Source organism: Zonotrichia albicollis, chromosome 6 (genome assembly GCF_047830755.1).
Source record: "Zonotrichia albicollis isolate bZonAlb1 chromosome 6, bZonAlb1.hap1, whole genome shotgun sequence".
In the NCBI taxonomy this organism is placed as follows: Eukaryota; Metazoa; Chordata; class Aves; order Passeriformes; family Passerellidae; genus Zonotrichia; species Zonotrichia albicollis.
Window position 1 is genome coordinate 49,960,620 of NC_133824.1, and position 17,824 is coordinate 49,978,443.

At 46.2% G+C, this 17,824-nt stretch overlaps 1 protein-coding gene across 9 annotated transcripts in view; it reads right to left on the minus strand.

Moving 5' to 3' along the window:
- ANO1 (anoctamin 1) overlaps positions 1 to 17,134 on the minus strand; it is a 71,054-nt gene extending 53,920 nt beyond the window's left edge. For 8 of the 9 annotated variants that reach the window (XM_074543750.1, XM_074543749.1, XM_074543746.1 and 5 more), the window contains exon 1: positions 16,652 to 16,807. In XM_074543750.1, the coding sequence (XP_074399851.1) occupies positions 16,652 to 16,709 (58 nt within the window). In that variant the 5' untranslated portion in view covers positions 16,710 to 16,807. Of the gene's footprint in view, positions 1 to 16,651; positions 16,808 to 17,054 lie in introns of those variants that run through there. The other variant, XM_074543753.1, reaches the window with a different exon arrangement.
- Between the last annotated feature and the right edge of the window lie 690 nt (positions 17,135 to 17,824).

The following is a 17,824-nucleotide window of genomic DNA, read 5'->3' on the forward strand; positions in this document are numbered from 1 at the left end:
TAGGGACAGGATGAGGAACACAAAGGCAAAGGACAGAAATTTGGAGACTTTCAAGCTTCTCTAAACATACTTCCTTACGTTTCCATTTAGCAGTAAAATATTCTCCTGTAACACCCTTCACCAGAAAGTCACCTGAAACAACATAAAGAACTAAAAGGACAGCTGAAGGCACTACTAAAAGGACAGGTAAAGTTTAAGACAGCTAAAAGCACAACTAAAAAGACAGGTAAGGTTTTTCCAAGACTGCAGCTGAATGAAATATGTGAAGACAAAAGCCATCACGGGGCAGGAAAGAACCATGCCAACAGCACCATCAATACATCCATTTACACAAGAAATAATGTCCATGTGACACACTTAATTTTCACTCTCTGCAGCCAAGCCATGGGACGTGGATTTTCTCAGCATCATGATGTGACTTTTGCTGGGCATCAAAAAACACACAATAATCTTCCAAATACCATGAAAATTCAGAAATGTTATTAACAACAAAAAGTGTTTCCCCCCCCAATATTTCCTATTTACATTTCCTGTGCTCTGAAGTTTAAAATTCCTATGAAAGTCCCATCTGGGGGCATGGAGAATACAACTGGAAGAGGTCCACCAAAAAATTAACAGGAAGATAAATTTTTAGAGCACTCTCTCTATATAAACTACAAGACAGCACGTGCTGCCAGGATTACCCTTCAGGAACAATATGTGCCAGCACCTTTTGGACTGTTATGAAATTGGCCATTAAATTTAAACACTTTGGAGGATGGAGAAGAGCCCGTGGTGTGCAGGTTTTAATATTTTGCTGAAGGGGGGTTAAGAGTGTGTGTGACAGCCCCAGGGATGAGCACAGCACATGGGAACAGCCTTGGATGAAGCTGCTCATGTTCCCTGTTACATCCACACTCTAGGAAGCAGAGCTTTTCAAATTTAACCAAATTAACCAGTGGTCCTCACTAACCCAGCCAACCTTAAGGACATCTGACCCAGGGCACGGAGTGGGGCTCCGGAGGGGACAGGGGCGCTCTCAGTTGCAGGCATGCACGGGCTTGCTGCCACCAGAGTGTCCTGACACGTGTCCATCATGTCATTTTCAAAACAGCTGCTGCCCATGGGTGCTGCTGGAGTGTTTGATTACATGGAACAAGCACTGAGGGCCCAGGCTCCCACGCTGGGCTCCTGTCCCCCCAGGTGACACAGCAGTGTGACAGGGTGCAGGTGTCACCTGCAGGTTGGCTCCTTCCTGGCGCCCACACCATTCATCTCCTGCTGGAGTCCATCCCCTGCAGTGCTTCTGGAGCCAACCAAACATGCAGCACGTGAGATCTGAACATGCAGCACCACAAACATCGGTTTCCTTCCCTTAAGAGGCAAAGGAAACAGCTCTCATTTTATTTTCAGGGTGCAACAGCAGGCAGCACCAAGGAAAACAGAGGCAGGAATACTTTTCTAAAGCCCTTTCCAAAAACACTTGCCATCTGCATGCTGGATGATGGACCATGTCCACACACTGTGTGATTCCAGCAGCAGATTTCTGGGATTTCACATTTCTGAAGCAGTTGGGAGTCAAATATTTTTGCAGCCTGTAATTCTTTCAATCAATTACTGCCTACAGAAATATTAGAAGTCCTACAGTTCATAATTCTTAAGGTCCAAATTCATTATTTGAACACCTAAATCTGCTGAGACAACATGCATCTTCTCCTCTGCCCTAAAAAGGGTTCCTGGAGCCCCTGCAGCAAACTCCCAGGCAGCAAGCTCTGTTCACATGGAAATGTTAAAGAAGAGCAACAATATCAGAGTGCCCCCTATGTTTATAATTATAGCTTTAATAACATTCCACCTCCTTTCTAATTTTTCCCCCAGGTTCCATTTTTGGCCTGTTCTCAGTGACAGCCTCTCACAGGCATTTCCAAACTACAACACATACTTTGGTCAACTATCAGTTTCACTTACTCCACACTTATTTTTACTTGATGGCAGAATTTATTTTTTTTCCTGGTGCGGCTGAGAGTTATCCCCTCATAAAGAATAAAGCATTTAAAGGCTAAGTGCTTTCAGAAAGATTTAGCAGGTTTTAGTCATCCAGGTTCCCTTTTATCTGGAGTTTTTGATGGGTTAAAGTTTTACATGAATAGAGGAAGGAACGACAGGATTGAAGTTTTAAGGTGTATGATTGTAGAGTAAATTAGGGTGGAATGAAACAGCACTGCCAAGTCCAGGGAAAGGTAAAGGCTGCATGAAGCAGACTCAATCAATGAGAGATTGATCAAGAGTTGAAGCAAGAGAATGCTGAGGAGTGGGGCAAGATCTCCTAATGAGCTAAAGCAGGTATTGCTCAAGGTCCCTGCTCCTGAAACCACACACAATGGAAAGCAAAGCAAGGGCTCAGAAATGCTGCAGTTATCACCCTCGTGGGCCAAGTTCATCCTTTTACTGTATAAATTAAGTGAAGCAAGGTGGCTCTTATCCTCTTCTTTCCACAGAATTTTTTCACCCTATCTCACACTGCTGTGCACCACCACTAAAACACTGAAAATGCAAAGCGAAACACTTGTTCACAGAAATTTTGACAAACCCTCAGTGCAAGACACCAGCTGGAGCAGAGTGTGCCGCATTCAGAACACACTTTGGCTCATGTTTTTGAAACCAGCTTCTCAAGCCCCGCTTTACCAACCAGTGTGGAACCCAGAAGTTATGGATATGAAAGAAAACTCTTCAGGGCTAGGTTATCCTCCCTCTGCTTGGGTCAGACTCCTTGCTCTCTCATCAGTCTCACCTGGAGGCAGCCTGGAGATCCAGCCTGGAGGAATGCACTGATTCCCCACAGTGAATTTCTGTGCCCTCCAAATGGGGTGAGTAAATATTCCCTAAATAAAAATTACATGTGGATTGTGCCATGGATGTAAAACAAATCAGGCTGTGCAAGATGAGAAGCTGGACAAGAGAGAGATCACCCAGATCTGCCCTTTTCCAAGAACTTTTTAAAAAGATCCTTTTCCCCCCAGAAGCAGCCTCTCTGGGCCACCCAGATGCTCCCACATGGGTCCAAGAGGATTTTTACATTCCTGGGCACAGCACATGGCGCAGGGATGGGGTACATCTCCTGCATCCAAGGAACTGACCCTCCAACAGCATCCATTGCTTCCTTCCCAAACATAACCAGCTACTTACTCCATATCCTCAAACTTCACCAAAAAAAAAAAATTGCTTTTTTTTCATGAAAATGAGAAAGTAAAAGAAAAGAAAAAAGGAAAAATTAAAGGAACCAAGAAAGAAAAAGAACAGACACAAAATTAAACAATCTACCTTAAAATAAACTCTGTGGTATTATCTGTCTCTTGTCAAAAAGTTATTAGGGAATAAAAGTGACAGACTGTCTACTGAGATACATCCCATGACCAAGTGACACACCTAAAACTTGTCAAAGACTTCCCTCTGTTGATGTGTCTGCTTATCCTGAGTGCCCACACGTGTTACAATTCTGCATACTCTTGCAGGGTGGGAGCTCTTGATTTATTTGTTGCAGGGAAAGAACATTTCTTTCCCCCACCTGATTTCACCCTTCAGATGTGACAGGTCTTTGTCTCTTCCTCACATAAACCAGAGGAGTCCTCGACTAAAACCAGACTCCATGTAATTATTTTCCCTTAAAAATAAAGTCAATAAAACTGGCAAATATGAACAAAACTGGAACTGATCTATCAAAGAACTGTAAACAAATTTTCCTCCAGTGCACATTCTTCACATTGAGGAATTACTACTGGTCAGTATTAAAAGCAGACAAATGATGTGGTGCTTTGGTGAGAGAGGGGATGGAACAACTCATGTGGACAAGTTACAGAAGGGGGAGAAGGAGGTGGTGCCTCAGCCCAGACAGCAATTAGCTTTTGGGAACTCGGTGTCTGGTGTCCAGCCCTGCACGTAGGGCCCCTGCAGAACATCTCACATCAGAGCTGAGCACCAGGCTCAGCCAGCTCTGCCTGAAACCTGGGCTCTGACCACAGCTTTGATGTGGCTCTGCACTGGGCACGTTCCCATGAAGTTTCAATTCTTGTTAAAACTGCGGGAGGGAGGAGCAAGGACACTGGGAGGGCTCAGGAGAGAAATGCTGCTCTGGGGGCAGTCTGGAAAGGGTTTCCTCTGCAGTGGAACCAAAAACATTCAGAGGGATTTAAAAACTGTTTGCAGATGAATATCTGTACTTTTTTTTCTGAGGAGAAACTTTAAATGAAAATTAAACTGAGCAAATAAAGCAGGCTAGAGCTATTGAAATAGAAAGTGTACAGATCATGGGAAGGGGAAAAGAGCAGGAGAAATGCTTCACACTGGAAGGTGAACCCAGGAGGGCACAGGAGTTAGAGCTTGAGCAAGAGCAAACTGTGTGTCAGAAACCAGTCTACACCACATCAGCTGGACAGATGGAGAGAGAGATCTTACCTGTTAACACTGCTGAGACCAGATTCAGCACAAAGATCCATTCTGTTTCTTCATTATCTCCTCTTGGGGAGCAACTGAAACTCTCTTTTCCACACCATGAATATCTACTTTTATTTGCTTTTGCCTCAATGCAGCCTGAGTGATGTCAAGGTAGCCCAACAACAGCAAAATGTTCCTTTCCCAATGCTGTGAGGAATCCATAGGCCAGGGTACCAGAATTTCCTGCCTTCCTGAACTGTTCCTCAGAGCATCCCAACACCAACACAACACTGCTTCATGGGATTCCATCACCCAGTGCTATGTGCTATTGAGTCAACCAGAAAAGAAAAGTGCCTTCAAACATGAAGTGAAGAAAAATCCATCTTCTTCCCAGAAGGAAGTGCAGGGGGCAGCTCACAGCTGAACCTTAAGAAAACCCTGGTCACAGAGGGTTTTGCCTTTTAATGTGGTTTAGATTAAAATCCTATCTGTCTCCACAGCTTTGATGAAAGTCTTGTTTTCCGTGTCAACCAAAAGCAGTGAACTAAAACAAAGAACTTGACACACGTACATGTCTCCAATGTACAAACAACTGGCTGTTTCCATAGAAAAAACAGAGAACAAACTGAAATAACTCTAAAAAAAATGAATTCCGGGTATTGTAATAAAGGCCACATGGTCTGCTCAAGTGAGTGCAGAACTGGAGAGGCAAAACTGATTGGTTTTACCCAAACACCAATATTGATTTCATCTCTTACTTCATCTCCTCTTCATCCCAGGACATTCCTGTGCAAACTGCAGGACTCACCTCTTACTCAGCAGAGCATTGGCAGAATTAATTATTGAGCATTTAATTAAATCAAACAGTGAATGAACATACCCTGGAGTACGAGTTCATGGAAAACACAAAGCAAACCCAACATCATTGACTGGATTTTTGTGGTTGAATCCAAATCTCGTATCTGTACTCACTGGAACCATTCTGGTCTGGGCTGCACACAAACTTATTTTGTACACCAGAGTCAAACACAGTTCAACAAAGCAGAAAATCAGCAGAAACATCATTTGGAACCTGGATATTACAAACACCTCTTGCAAGATTTTAATACCATCAGATTCTGGATTTTGCCCTGATTTGGGAATAAACTGATATGCTGAACCCCATCTTACAAATCCCACAAGCCCAAACTCAACCTTTCCTGCACTGGGCACCACTTTCAGCAAAAAGTCACTGATCAATAATGCTGGCACTGTAAGTCCAAGCAAGGAATAGTACTGGCAAAGGCTTTGGATTTGAGCTGAAAACCCATTTAGTTAAGAATATTTTATTGTGGAAAAGCACATGGAAACAGAAAATAAGTTAAAATGATAAAGGGACATGAATAGAAAAGCCATGGTTATAAATGGAACAGTCGCTGTGAGCAGACAGTTCTGTACATCCACATCTGCTCCAGTTCAAAGTAGTTCATGTGAACCAGGGGAAGGAACTATTTTTTCCTTCAGTGCTGCAAACCTATCTGCAGCCTGGCCAGGGCACAGGGTAGGAAGAGGCAGAAACCACCATCACTGGCTCAATCCAAGTTTCAGTGAGATGGAGCTGCCACCAACATCTCTCCTTGCCTTTTCCTATTTTCCCTGTCATATTAAAACGCACTTAGGAGAGAACAGCAACATTTGCAAACACTTGTGGCAATTAAAGCTGTTCGTTTTTGCTAAAACCAGGCTTAACAAATGCTCTGTTTTTGTTCCTCTGCTCACAGAGAGTTTCTGTTTCACAACTGTCCCTTCTGGGGCCGCTTTGATGATAATGTGGGAAAAGCAGGCAGAACAGTTAAACAGGGAAATTATATATATATATAAATAACGGGGCTGCTCCAGGACTCATTCAGGTTCCAGAGGAGCTCAGATTTCCTGCCTGTGGATAGCTGAAACATTTTATCTACCAAGTTTGGTCTTTGTTTCTCTAAGATTCTCTTTTCTCCTTCCTTTGAATCTTTAGAAAAATGATTATTTTTTTTAAAGAGTAACAAAGTAAGCAGTGGCAAGAAAAATGTGGTGTGAAGAAACAGAAAGAGCACTCAAAAAAGGGTGAAAGCTGGAATTAGCTCCCTGTTTTGCTCTGACAGCAACCCCATACTTCAGAAGAAAGACACTCCCCTGTAATAATCTGGTCATGAAAAGTATTTATTTGCCTACTTATGTTATTAAATGACAACACACATACAATCCATGGGATTTAAAAGCTTTTTTGTTTTTTCATTTTAACATCAGATGATTCACATTGAGTTTGAAATATGTTTATAGGGTCCCTGAGTTTATCTGCCACAGGAAAAACATGAAATTTCCCGCAAACAACTCTGCTCCTGACGGAAAACCCACTCGAGTCAGTCAATACCCAGTAATTGCTGGACTGAAATCAATCACAAGCTCCCAGGAACGGCCTCAGCTGGGTTTTGCTTTAAAGACTCAGTGCTGTGACTGATGAGAAGCTGAAATCCTCAGCCACCATTAGACATTGCTTCCAAGCTGGATGGCAAAGCCTCCGCCGGAGCAGAGCTGATGAGAAGCTCCCCGAAATGCAGAGATCTTCCACCAAAGAATCCTAAAAAACCCTGACACAGAGGCACAGAGAGTGAAGGGGCAGGGCTGGGGTGCCAAATGCTGCTCCTGCCAGGTGGAGAAAGCTCTGTGGAGGGCGGGAAGCTGCTGCAGATTCCCTTGGGCACAGGGGCATGGACACAAGGCACACGCCAGGGTCTCCTGCCCAGCTGCCACCAAAACCAGGGCTGTTTGTGCACTTAAGTGCTTGTCTGGAGGAGGGCCAGAGGGCACAGGGAATTGCAGGACACAGCCCTCAGGAGCTATTCTGAGAAAATCTACTGAAGAGGGAGAAAAAGAAAAGTTTTCGTTAATTTGTACCATCAAGACAACAGAGATCTTGTTTTGGAAATGATAATCTGGTTCTTTTATCTGAGAGCTTCTTAGCAAGATGCTACAAAGAGAAGCTTTAAAAATTAAATTATTTAATCTGCCATTTAGGAACTATTAGCTTTAATAGTTGTTAGTTCCTAAATGGAACTATTAGCTTTAAAAGGCTTAGATTTGATTTTTGTGCCTCTGGTATGTAACCATGTTTAAAATCTAAACCAAAACCTGTTTCTGCTCTTCCTCTGATAATTAGTAGACGGTCTCTGGTTTTCATTATCCAACCATTCATTTATATTGTCAAATGAGCCTAAATGGTTAAGATTAATCAAAAATACTTTATCACAACACATAAAAGACAAGTCATTTTGGCACTGTAAGAACAGAGCACAATTTCTCTTGCTGCCAATGACTTGTCTTTATTTTCAGCATGTTTGAGAGAGCAGATTCAATCTCAAAAGAAAATGATCAGCTGCAAATTTACAAAATAAGCTATTTAATTTTTACAGTGTGATGGCACTCCTCAGTCCCCTACAAAGTAAGCAGCAGAGCGAATAAGTTTGACAGTTCAAACTCCATTTCTGAAGAAAGGAGCACCTAGAACAGTTTTGCCCTGTGTGATCTGGGCCAGACACAGAGCACTCTGCTTCTCCCTCACCTACACAGTGCACAGGGTCTCACCCAGGACAAATGTTCTCTTCTCTCAGCTGGACCCATTTCAAGGGAACTGAAATGACAGTTCTTGTTCCCTGTTGCCTGCCAAACTCACAAATTCAACATTTTCATTCTTGTCATAGGCCAGAAGTTCTGAAACTTGAATGCAATGAAAATGGAGTGATGGGCTATCATGATGTCTCCCTAAAGTTTGTGAAGTCCCCCAAGATCTGTGGATACAGAAATACCTTCTAAAGCATACACAAAAGGGCTGGGACACGATTTTGGTGTTCAGCTTCTTAACCTGGGAGCTAAAGGAGGCTCTCCTGTGTATCCTTGAGTACAAGTGTTCAGAAACAGGATCTATTCCTATTCCAAAAGCCCAAACATCATTTAACACCTCAGGGCACACAAAGTCAAATATTTCTCCAAAATGCCAGAATGTGCAATCTGTGGCACAGGAAGAGTTGTCTCTGTTAGCTGAAGTGTGTCCTGGCAAGGCACCTCGAGCTGCTCTCTCCTGCCTTTAGCTGGCCTCAGCTTTCTGGCAAATGGATTATTGACAGCAATAAAGATTCAAAGATGAAATAACATCTCAAATCTATGTCCCTGTCAGTGCCCATGCTATACCCTAAAAGACAAATTGTGGCAGCCTGCAAACAAAGCCCTGCTAGTACAGTGCTGAGTCCCAAAACCCCAGCAACCTTGAAATGAAAATTAAGGATTTCTCAACTCACACCCTCTGTACAATCAGTTATGCTGATTAAAAAAAAATTGACTATGTGGACACTCACTCTTCATTATTCTGTTTGCCACTTAGAGAGGTACTCCCAAGATATATCCTGGCAAAGGAAATGATACTCAGCATCTTTTAACTTAGATTACTCACCATTTTTAATGAGTGAACCACAGCATCTCCTGCTACTGTTGTACAGAGGCAGCCTTAAATTTCACCCAAAGGAGACCTCTACCTAAAATTCCTGGTAACAGTAATTTATTTTCAGATCTGTTTAATTTAAATTTATGGTTGGTTTGGGGCAGAAGCATGATGAACTGTCTGCATGCCCTAGGAGAATAAATTTGGGAACACACATTGCTTGAGCTGATTAAAGAAGAGTAAGTGTTGCTTTGGATGTTGGTCTGACGAACCTTAGGGATAGTGTGAGAGGAATAATTGACTGGAATCTCACACTTTTATTATTTTTTATGGAATCTCAAAGTCTTTTATTACTTCAGTGATCAATTAACCTTTAGAATTCCACTTCTGATGATTTATTTTTTTTTAACTCTTTGCACAGAGCCGCAAGGTCTGACCACACTGGCGGCAGATGCAGAGAGCAGCTTTCCCCTGCACGCTGCCCATGCCATGTGTGGGACCCTGAGGCACAGCCCCAGAGCCAGCCCTTTCCCTCACTGACCCCAGAGCTGCAGCTCCCACACCTGGCGAAAATCCTGGAAAAAGCCTGGCTCCACATCCTTGCTCTGTGACTCAGGCTCATTTCTGTTTATACTCTTGTGAGCTGAAGAATGATGATGACTAGTAGCTATATAGATAAATAAAGTATATTAAGTCACAGGAAGTAAAAAGGGAAAACCATTAATTTATTTTTAGAAACCTGTTCTTGCCATTCATCAGAAGAACATCCAAAAGTTTTGCAGCGAGATACAAGCATCTGGATGGGGTTTGCTGACCACATACCAGCATTCAGACTGCTCACAGAGAAGCATTTGCCTTCTTTAGGCCAGTCCCAGACTCTGTGCCAGGAGCAGAGGATACAGACAGTAATGGAGCAGTTTCCACTAGCAGGAGAGGGGGCTGTCACCACACAGCCTACAGCTGCTTGCTCTCCCCTCCCAGTGCTCCTGCAGTGGATCCCTCCCTCCAGATGCACCTTGGCACCAGCTGGTCCATCACAAATAGGAAATGGATAGGAAGGTGAGTGCTGCCCACACAGCTCCCATCAACAGTGCCCTCAGCAGGTCAAACACCAAGGAAAACATCCCAAGGTCCAGGTGGACAGCACAAGGTCCTGCACCCCTCTGGGGCAATGCCCAGGTGCAGGGAATGGACTGAGAGCAGCCCTGAGGAGGGGACTGGGGCTGCTGGCTCAAGGGAAACCCAACTTGGGGTGTGAAGGTGTGCTGGCAGCCCAGAGAGCCAAACGTGTCCTGGGGTGCCCTGAAAACAGTGTGGCAAGCAGGGTGAGGGAGGGGATGCTTCCCCTCTGCTCTGGGGCCCCAACATGGCAGGGTTGTGGCCGTGCTGAAACAATTCCAGAGGAGGCCATGGAGACGCCCCAAGGGCTGGAGTCATCCATGGAGCCAGGCTGGGAGAGCTGGGGCTGCTCAGCCTGGAGAAGAGAAGGCTTTGGAGAGAACTCAGAGCTTCTTTCACTGCCCAAATGGGATCCAGGAGAGGGACTTTGGACAAGGGTCTGGAGTGCCAAGACAAGGGGGAATGGATTCAAAAAGGGAAGGCAGGTTCAGGTGGGATATTGGGAAGGAATTGTTCTCTGTGAGGGTGGTGAGGCCCTGAAACAGATTTCCCAGAGAATCTATGGCTGCTTCATCCCTGGAAGTGTCCAAGACCAGACTGGGCAGGGCTTGGAGCAACCTGGGATAGTGGAAGATGTCCCTACCCATGGCAGGGGGTGGAACAAGATGATCTTTAATGCCCTTTCCAACCCACACCTCCCTAGGATTCTGTGACCATGGCAGTGCTAATCAAAACCAAGGAGGTGATTAAATCTGGATGCTCAACTCCCAAACACTGCATGAACTCAGGACACCCACACACCCCTTGCTTCCGCTCCTCTTGCCGGTTTGCCAAAACAGCACCAATCCAACAGTGGAAAACCTTTTGGGGCCAGCGCCGCGCAACACTCGTGGTTGAATTTAATGGGATTTGCATAAAAGCTTCCATCTCTTGTGGCCTGCAGAAGTTATTTTTTTTCTGGGCAGTCATACCACAATCATAAAGTCACACCATATTTTGAATCTTTGCCTTCCAAAATCCGGGAAGAATTGCAAGGCACGCTCACTGACATGTCGTGTGGTGCGTGGGCAGCCAAGATGCCAGAGTGCAAATGGTCAGACACAAATACTCAGGAGGTTTTTCTCTGACTGTTAGAGCTGCTCTGGACAAGGGTCTTAAACCACCCCTACTTCAAAGCAGTAAAAACCCTACAACTTTGAATGATGCTTAGTCCTGAAACTTCCACCTTGGCTCCCTTTCTACTTCTTAAGAAAAATTATAGAACTCCTACAGTATCATGTTGAAAAGTAGAGTTTTAAAATGTATTCAGAGTTCATTATTTTACCTCCATGATGTCACTGAAGTCACTATCTGCTCACTTTTTCTATTCAATTTTTAACAGTGTGTTCTGAATCTGCACTGAAAATGTAATTTAGTAGCTAGACTTTTCCCTTTTTTCCCTAACTGAGTGCTGTGAAATGTATTTCTCTCTCCTTGGCACATTTTCTCTTAGTAAACCTTACTTATCAACACACAGATCCCTATTGCACATTGCAAGCTTGTTCTGCAAGCAGGATATCAGCTGACGTCAGTGAAGATGTACAAGGGGCACCAAATATTTTGCAACATGTTTAGAAAACATTTGGAAAACAAGGGATTTTTCTTGTTTTAGTCTGTACTCATCAGGATACAAATAGAGGGAGAGGTAAACCAGCAGGACAGGGAGCCAGGAATACATAACTCAGATTGTTGTGTAGCACTAATGTCACAATAGAAGTCCAAAAATTTATAAGATATGAAAAGAGAAGTTAATGCCTGCTAACCACTTAGGCTTTTCATAACAGAGTTCAGGTTTTAAAACTCCCTCAGAGCACTTAGAGTTTTGTGGAAAAAGTCATAGGTGCTTGTGTCAGTTTGAAAAAAGAAAAGGTTCTGCCTTTCAGAGCTGCAGTCTGGAAGGCCATCTCAGTAATTGTATACATTATTAATATACCACTGATAGGAACCAGAATGTACATCCAGGTCCTTGCACAGATAGAGAGCTGCCAAGAATAAATCAGATATGTAGATAAGGTAAGCAGGCAAAGATATTAAAGAGGAATGGCACCGGGTCTGGTGTTACTGCTATCTTTCCATCAGTTCAAATCTGGAAAGAGTTTCTGTAATGGCTGGAAGGACAGACTGCCAGCAGAAGGTCCAAAAAATGTGAACTGTGGGAGTCAGAAGAAGACAGCAAACACTGGCATGTGGGCCAGCCACAGAGGAGAGCAGGGACAAGGCACTGGAAAGAGCAAAAGAAGCTGGAACATGGAGCGCATGGAGCAGCACAAAGGGCACGGAACAAAGGCGAGGTGAGGACGGAGCAGGACACGGTTCAGCTGCTGCAGAGAAAGGCTGGAGGATGCAGGGAGGTTAGGGGGCAGGGAGAAGGGCTGGCCCTCCCACCAGGATGTAGTACTACTTTCAGAAATAGAGGGATGAGGGATACAAATCAAAGGCTAAACCAAATAAATAAGAGTCTATTTCCCCGAGGGCACGCGGGCTCGCCCAGGACGCAGCCTGGTGACTAATGCAGGCCAGCAGAGGAGCTCTGCTTCCTGCACATCCCGAGCCTCACAGACATTGTGGTTGTTGCTAAAAGGCCCATACTGACCATAAATTACCTCGCAGGAACAATGGAGACACCACTATCTCTGTGCTCTTCTCAAAGCACCAGAACAAAGTGGCGCAGTGTTAGTGGCATTGCTCACAGCTAGCAGCTGGCACAAGATGACTTAGCACCACTGAAAATAACCCCGTGACAGGGCCCCAGCAAAGCTGCCAACCCCTGAAAATTTGTCATTTGTAAAGCCCCCTCCCCTTGGGATTTGTATCTATGACAGAACCACAAGTCTTGCCCTGATCTCCAGCTTGGCTGCAAACATGGGTGAGGTCGGGGAGGTGAATAACGTCGTGCCAGCTGAACACCTTCTGCAGTCTCAGAAATCACACACAGCTCTTTCATCCCACCCTGCTAACTTGGCTTTTGTGTAATAAAATGCGAGGCTGTGAGCAGAAGGGCTTTGTCAGAATCCCTGGAAACACTCACAAGAAATAAGGAGAGTGGTGACTTCCATTCCTGGAGCTCGCTGAGCCAGTGGCGCACCTACGCCATGACCCAACAATTCTACATGAAATGCAAGTTTTGATAGTGTGGATACCTCCAATTCCCAATCATCTTGCTTGAGGACACTGCTAAGGACTTTGGACAGGCTTCCCAGTTCTCATCCCTGTGCTGACTGCCCTCTGTGGCAGACGAGGATATTAGCAGAGGAATCAGCCTTCTGAAGGCACAGGGCAGAGATTCCCGAGCACCTGGACGAGAGGGAGCAGGCTGCTGAGCCCTGTGTCTCTTTGCCCAGGAGCCACAGGCCTTGCTGGACAGTGTGATACAAGCAGCTCTTCAGCACTATGATCTTGGTGAGAACAGCTCCTTCCTGCTGGAGAGGTTTCTGGTCAGGGCTAAGATCTCAGGGGATCTCACCCAGGACCCAGCTGTGTAAGATGCCAAACCCACCCCAGTTAGTGCCAAGTATCCCCAATAAAACGGGAGTGGGGCCAAACCTGGCTTTCATCAGCCTTTCACACAGTAAAGTCCTCAAGCTTTTCATGCCTATCGCAGCCCCTTCCTTTCTTCCTGTGCCCAAAGTGACCCTAATTAAAAGTGAGCCTTATTTTCCAACCACAGCACATCCCCAAGCGTTTCCTTTTCTCAAAACTGCCAGAACCCAAAGGGTGCAATTTGAGTCAGAAGGGACATTTTTCCCTTCCCCATGCCAACAAACACTGCTGCTTCCCAGGGTTACTCTGCTGCCAGCCTTCTGTTTTGGCACATTGCTCTCCCCCATATTTCACATCACATACGCGTGCGGCCTCAGCGTGTGGCCCCAGAGCTCCCCACCCTCCTGCCAGCACATCCACCACACCCGGCTCCACCGTGCCCCTTTCCCCACACCCTGGTGCCCTGTCAGAGCTCCCAGGTGCTGCCAGCCTGGGGCAGGACAGGGAATGCTTCCCCTGGCACATGCCTGCACCAAGCCAGAGACGCTGCCCTGGCCGTGTGCGCGTTCACCCCAGGAATTAATAAGTTATTACGACAAATTAAAATATTAAGTTAATGATGTGCATGACTGCAAGTTACAGAGCTGGAAAAGAAGTCCTAATTAAATCAATACAGTTATTAGTCCCTTGTCATGTCTGATTAATTATTAGCTTAATATGCTCCATCATTTTCACCGTTAATGGAAAGAGCTGCAGCTCTTTCCCCACTCAGGGGAAGCGGGGCTGTGCACACCAGAACTCCCAGCTCTGGGCTGAACAAGGTCTTTCAGAGAAGAGAGGAAGAAACATTTCACTTTTGGGGGCACTTGTCTGACAGCATTTAAAGTTGTTTTCAAAGGGGGCAGATGTTTGCTCAGGGGATTTTTGACTGCTGAAAGGTTAAGGGGTAAAGACTTGGCTTCTAAAGCTGGGCTTAGTCCCAGGCACTTGTCCCGGAGCCTCCAAGCTCTCCTCTGCAGTGACAGGATATCACCATGGTCTTTTAAGGAGCCAGCACGGCCCTGCCTTGCCCCAGAGCCCACCCCAGTGGTGACCCTCACCAGATGCACTCATTAATTCCCCCATGCACAGAGAAGGAGTGGGCACCATAATAAGCTGGCAGGCATCAGCTGTGGCTCCTCAGGGCACAGATGTAGCTCGGGACACCTGTCCTTTCATGCCACCGACAGGGCCAAAAATAATGTGCTGAGCTCACTTTTCTCCTTGGTAGTGATAACTGAAACAGTACTTTGGATTCAGGCAACAGATAGTATCGACCCAGAGCTCAGGGGAGCGCAGGTTCCCTTTGGCTTTCCATCATCCCTTCACTGTGCCCAACTTTTTCCTAACTCCTTGCAACGAGCAAGTTTCCTTTGCTGTCTGCAGGAGGATTTTTTTGAGTGCAAAAACTTTAAGGATGGGTCTTCACATGTCTCTCCAGCAAGTCACAAAGTGAATTTGTGCCACAAATGCTGCCATGTCAATAGACAGGAGCTTTGTTTGAGAAACAGCTTTTACAAACAAGCTCTTTTGGGTAAGTTATCAACAGAAATACAAACACACGCTGCTGAGAACAACACTGCTCCTTGAACTCATCAATGAATTGTTCATGCTGCTAAGGGGTGATTCAGTAAATTAAATAATGTCACTGTAAAAAACTGTGCTTCTCAAAGATAACAAGTCACTCAAAGGATTTCTCAGGACTCTCACCACCCTACCACTGTGATTACCTTGTGATAAATTGCCACCTGCCCCATGAGTAATGGTAGTTCCCAGTACCATTTTATCATTTAGTCCTCTTACTGATATCTCTGTTATGTACTGCCACAACACTTCAGCTTCCCATGATCTGCCTGCCTTCCACTGCTGTTGTGCAAAGATGGAGCTCCTTATTTCCATGAAAAAGTTAAGGTGGGACAAGCAGTGTCGTGCAGAAACCCTGTACCCTGCTCCTCAGATATAAATTCCACCTGTTTTCTGCCAGACATTAAAGAAAAAAGTTTAAACTCTGGCCAGCCCAGGTTTGATGAGTAAACAGCATTTCTTCTACAAATGGGCTGAACTCCAGTGAAATACTTGGCTATTTAATGAGCAGACTCTAGGATAACGGTTTTCGTGGGAATCCAAAAAGTGGGAGTAAAGAAAAGGGCTCCCCGCGCTATTCTTAGCTGCAAACAGCTAGATTTGGAATTTTGATTGTAAAGCATGGAATTTATAAATGGTGCCATGCTAAATTTACTTCATTTGTATACAATTCAGCCGGATAATCAGAAGTGTTCCAGCATGTTCCTGGTTAGCATCTCGGTTCTGGTTTTATTGTCTCCAAGCTGGTAGGAAAAATGCGCGCAGTAAATAGTGCTTGCAAAATTTGTGTCCCAGTGCGTGTGCAGGAGGTTTTCTATACAGAGATTTTATATAAATGCGCGTGTGGGTGCACATGCATGCACACAGACACCCAGCCGTGATTTATTTCTAGAGGGAAGCCAAGGAAATTCCCACCCCCTACCATTTAAACGATCTGCTCTTTGGCTCCAAACATTCTGCAACTTCTCAGCCAAGGAATGTATTTTCCCCTTCCAATATAGATAATTTATTTTGCTGAGCACATTAGTTAATGATAGCGAGCTACATGATTTAGTCAGTTCTGTAAAAACATTACTGACAATCTCAGACAGATCCATTTCATTTAGCAAGTTGGTTTTGTTTTTTTTTTTTTTTTAGCTCGTCTTCCGCAGCACGGTGTGAATTAACAGCAATCATCAACTCATGGATTTGTCACATATACTTCGTACTCCAGCAATTTTTCATAATTAGATTGGCTTCCCGCCGTTAGACGAGCTTTTAATTAGGATATTAATATAGGTTAAAAGTACTTTACACCGCTTTATGCTTCGGGGGGAGGGAGGGGGGAAAGCGGGAGGTGGGAGACGAGCAATTTCATTTCACCTCTACTCCGCGGCGATTATTTCGGGATTTTTAAAAATAGTCGATGAAACGCTAATAATAAATCCCTTATCGGGGCGGCCGGGGCGCTGAGCCCGTCCCCGGCCGGGCAGGAGCGCGCCCCCATCCCGCACCTTCCCCAGCGCAGCGGCGGCCGAGACTTACGCGGTCCCCAGGGCGCGGCGGCCGGCAGCCTGCGCAGGTGGATCTCATCCTTCTCCATCGCCCGTCCGAGCTCCGCAGCCCGCCTGCCACTTGGTACCAAAGTGAACTTGCCAGGATCCCTCCTCCCCGCAGCCGCTCCTCCTCCTCCTCCCCCCTCCCCGTTCCCCCCTGGCTGCTCCGGGAGCGGCTCCGCGCAGCGCCCCGCCGCCCCCGGGCACACTTTAAATACGAGCGCCGGGCCCGCCGGAGCGCGGCCCTCCGCGGGGAGCCGGCCCTCCTCCCTCCGCCCTGCCCTTCCCTCCCTCTCCCTTCCTTTCCTCTTCTTTCCCTTCCCTGCCGGTGACGCCGCGGCGCTCCCCGCCCGGCCGCCCCCGCGCAATCCCCGCGCAATCCCCGCACGTACCTGCGGCAGCGGCGGCGGCGGGGCTGACCTTGGGCGCGGGGCGGCGGCGCCGGAGCGACGGCGGCAGCTGCGGGCGGGGACAGCGCCGAAAGGTCAGCGCGCCCCGCACCGAGGAACCCCCGTGCCGCTTCCTATGCCTGGGTTTCTTTTTATTTTCCCCGCACTTTCCCGTTTTTCCCGCGGTGAAAAGGAAAAGCGAGGCTGGGTCTGCTGTTGAAGCACCGGGTTCGCTCTTCTCTTGCACAGAGTGCGGGCTGGACACTGCCCGTGTTTGTCACAGCCGCGGTGGGAAAGGTGACGAGATTGCCAGCTGGGAGAGCGGGGTTAAAATTCTCCGTCCCGACTCCCGGGAAAGCTGCTTCTCCCAGGTCTGGTCCAGGAGGGATGCTCTGAATGTAGCCCTAGACACCAACAAGCTCAGGCCCTCAAAGAACAAATTTTGTAAACTTTTTATCTAGAAATGTGAGGCATGAAATAGCTGGCACTCACTTTTTACACCTCCCGCTGGGTGGCTGCAGTGTTTGTACAGGGGCTTGAGGAGGATTTCAGGCTATTCCCATTTTCAGCACCCCACAGGGATTCCCTGGTTGTCTCCAAAGTTACAGCCTGAGCCCGTGCTGTGCTGCAGAAACCCACTCAGGCAAACCTCACACAGATTTATCTGCACCATTCTCTGACTACTTTCTCTCTCTCTCTTTTTTTTTTTAATTGTAATCTCAGACCAGCACTTAGCCCTCAAAAATGCAAAGCCAGGAGTGTGCAAGGGCTCT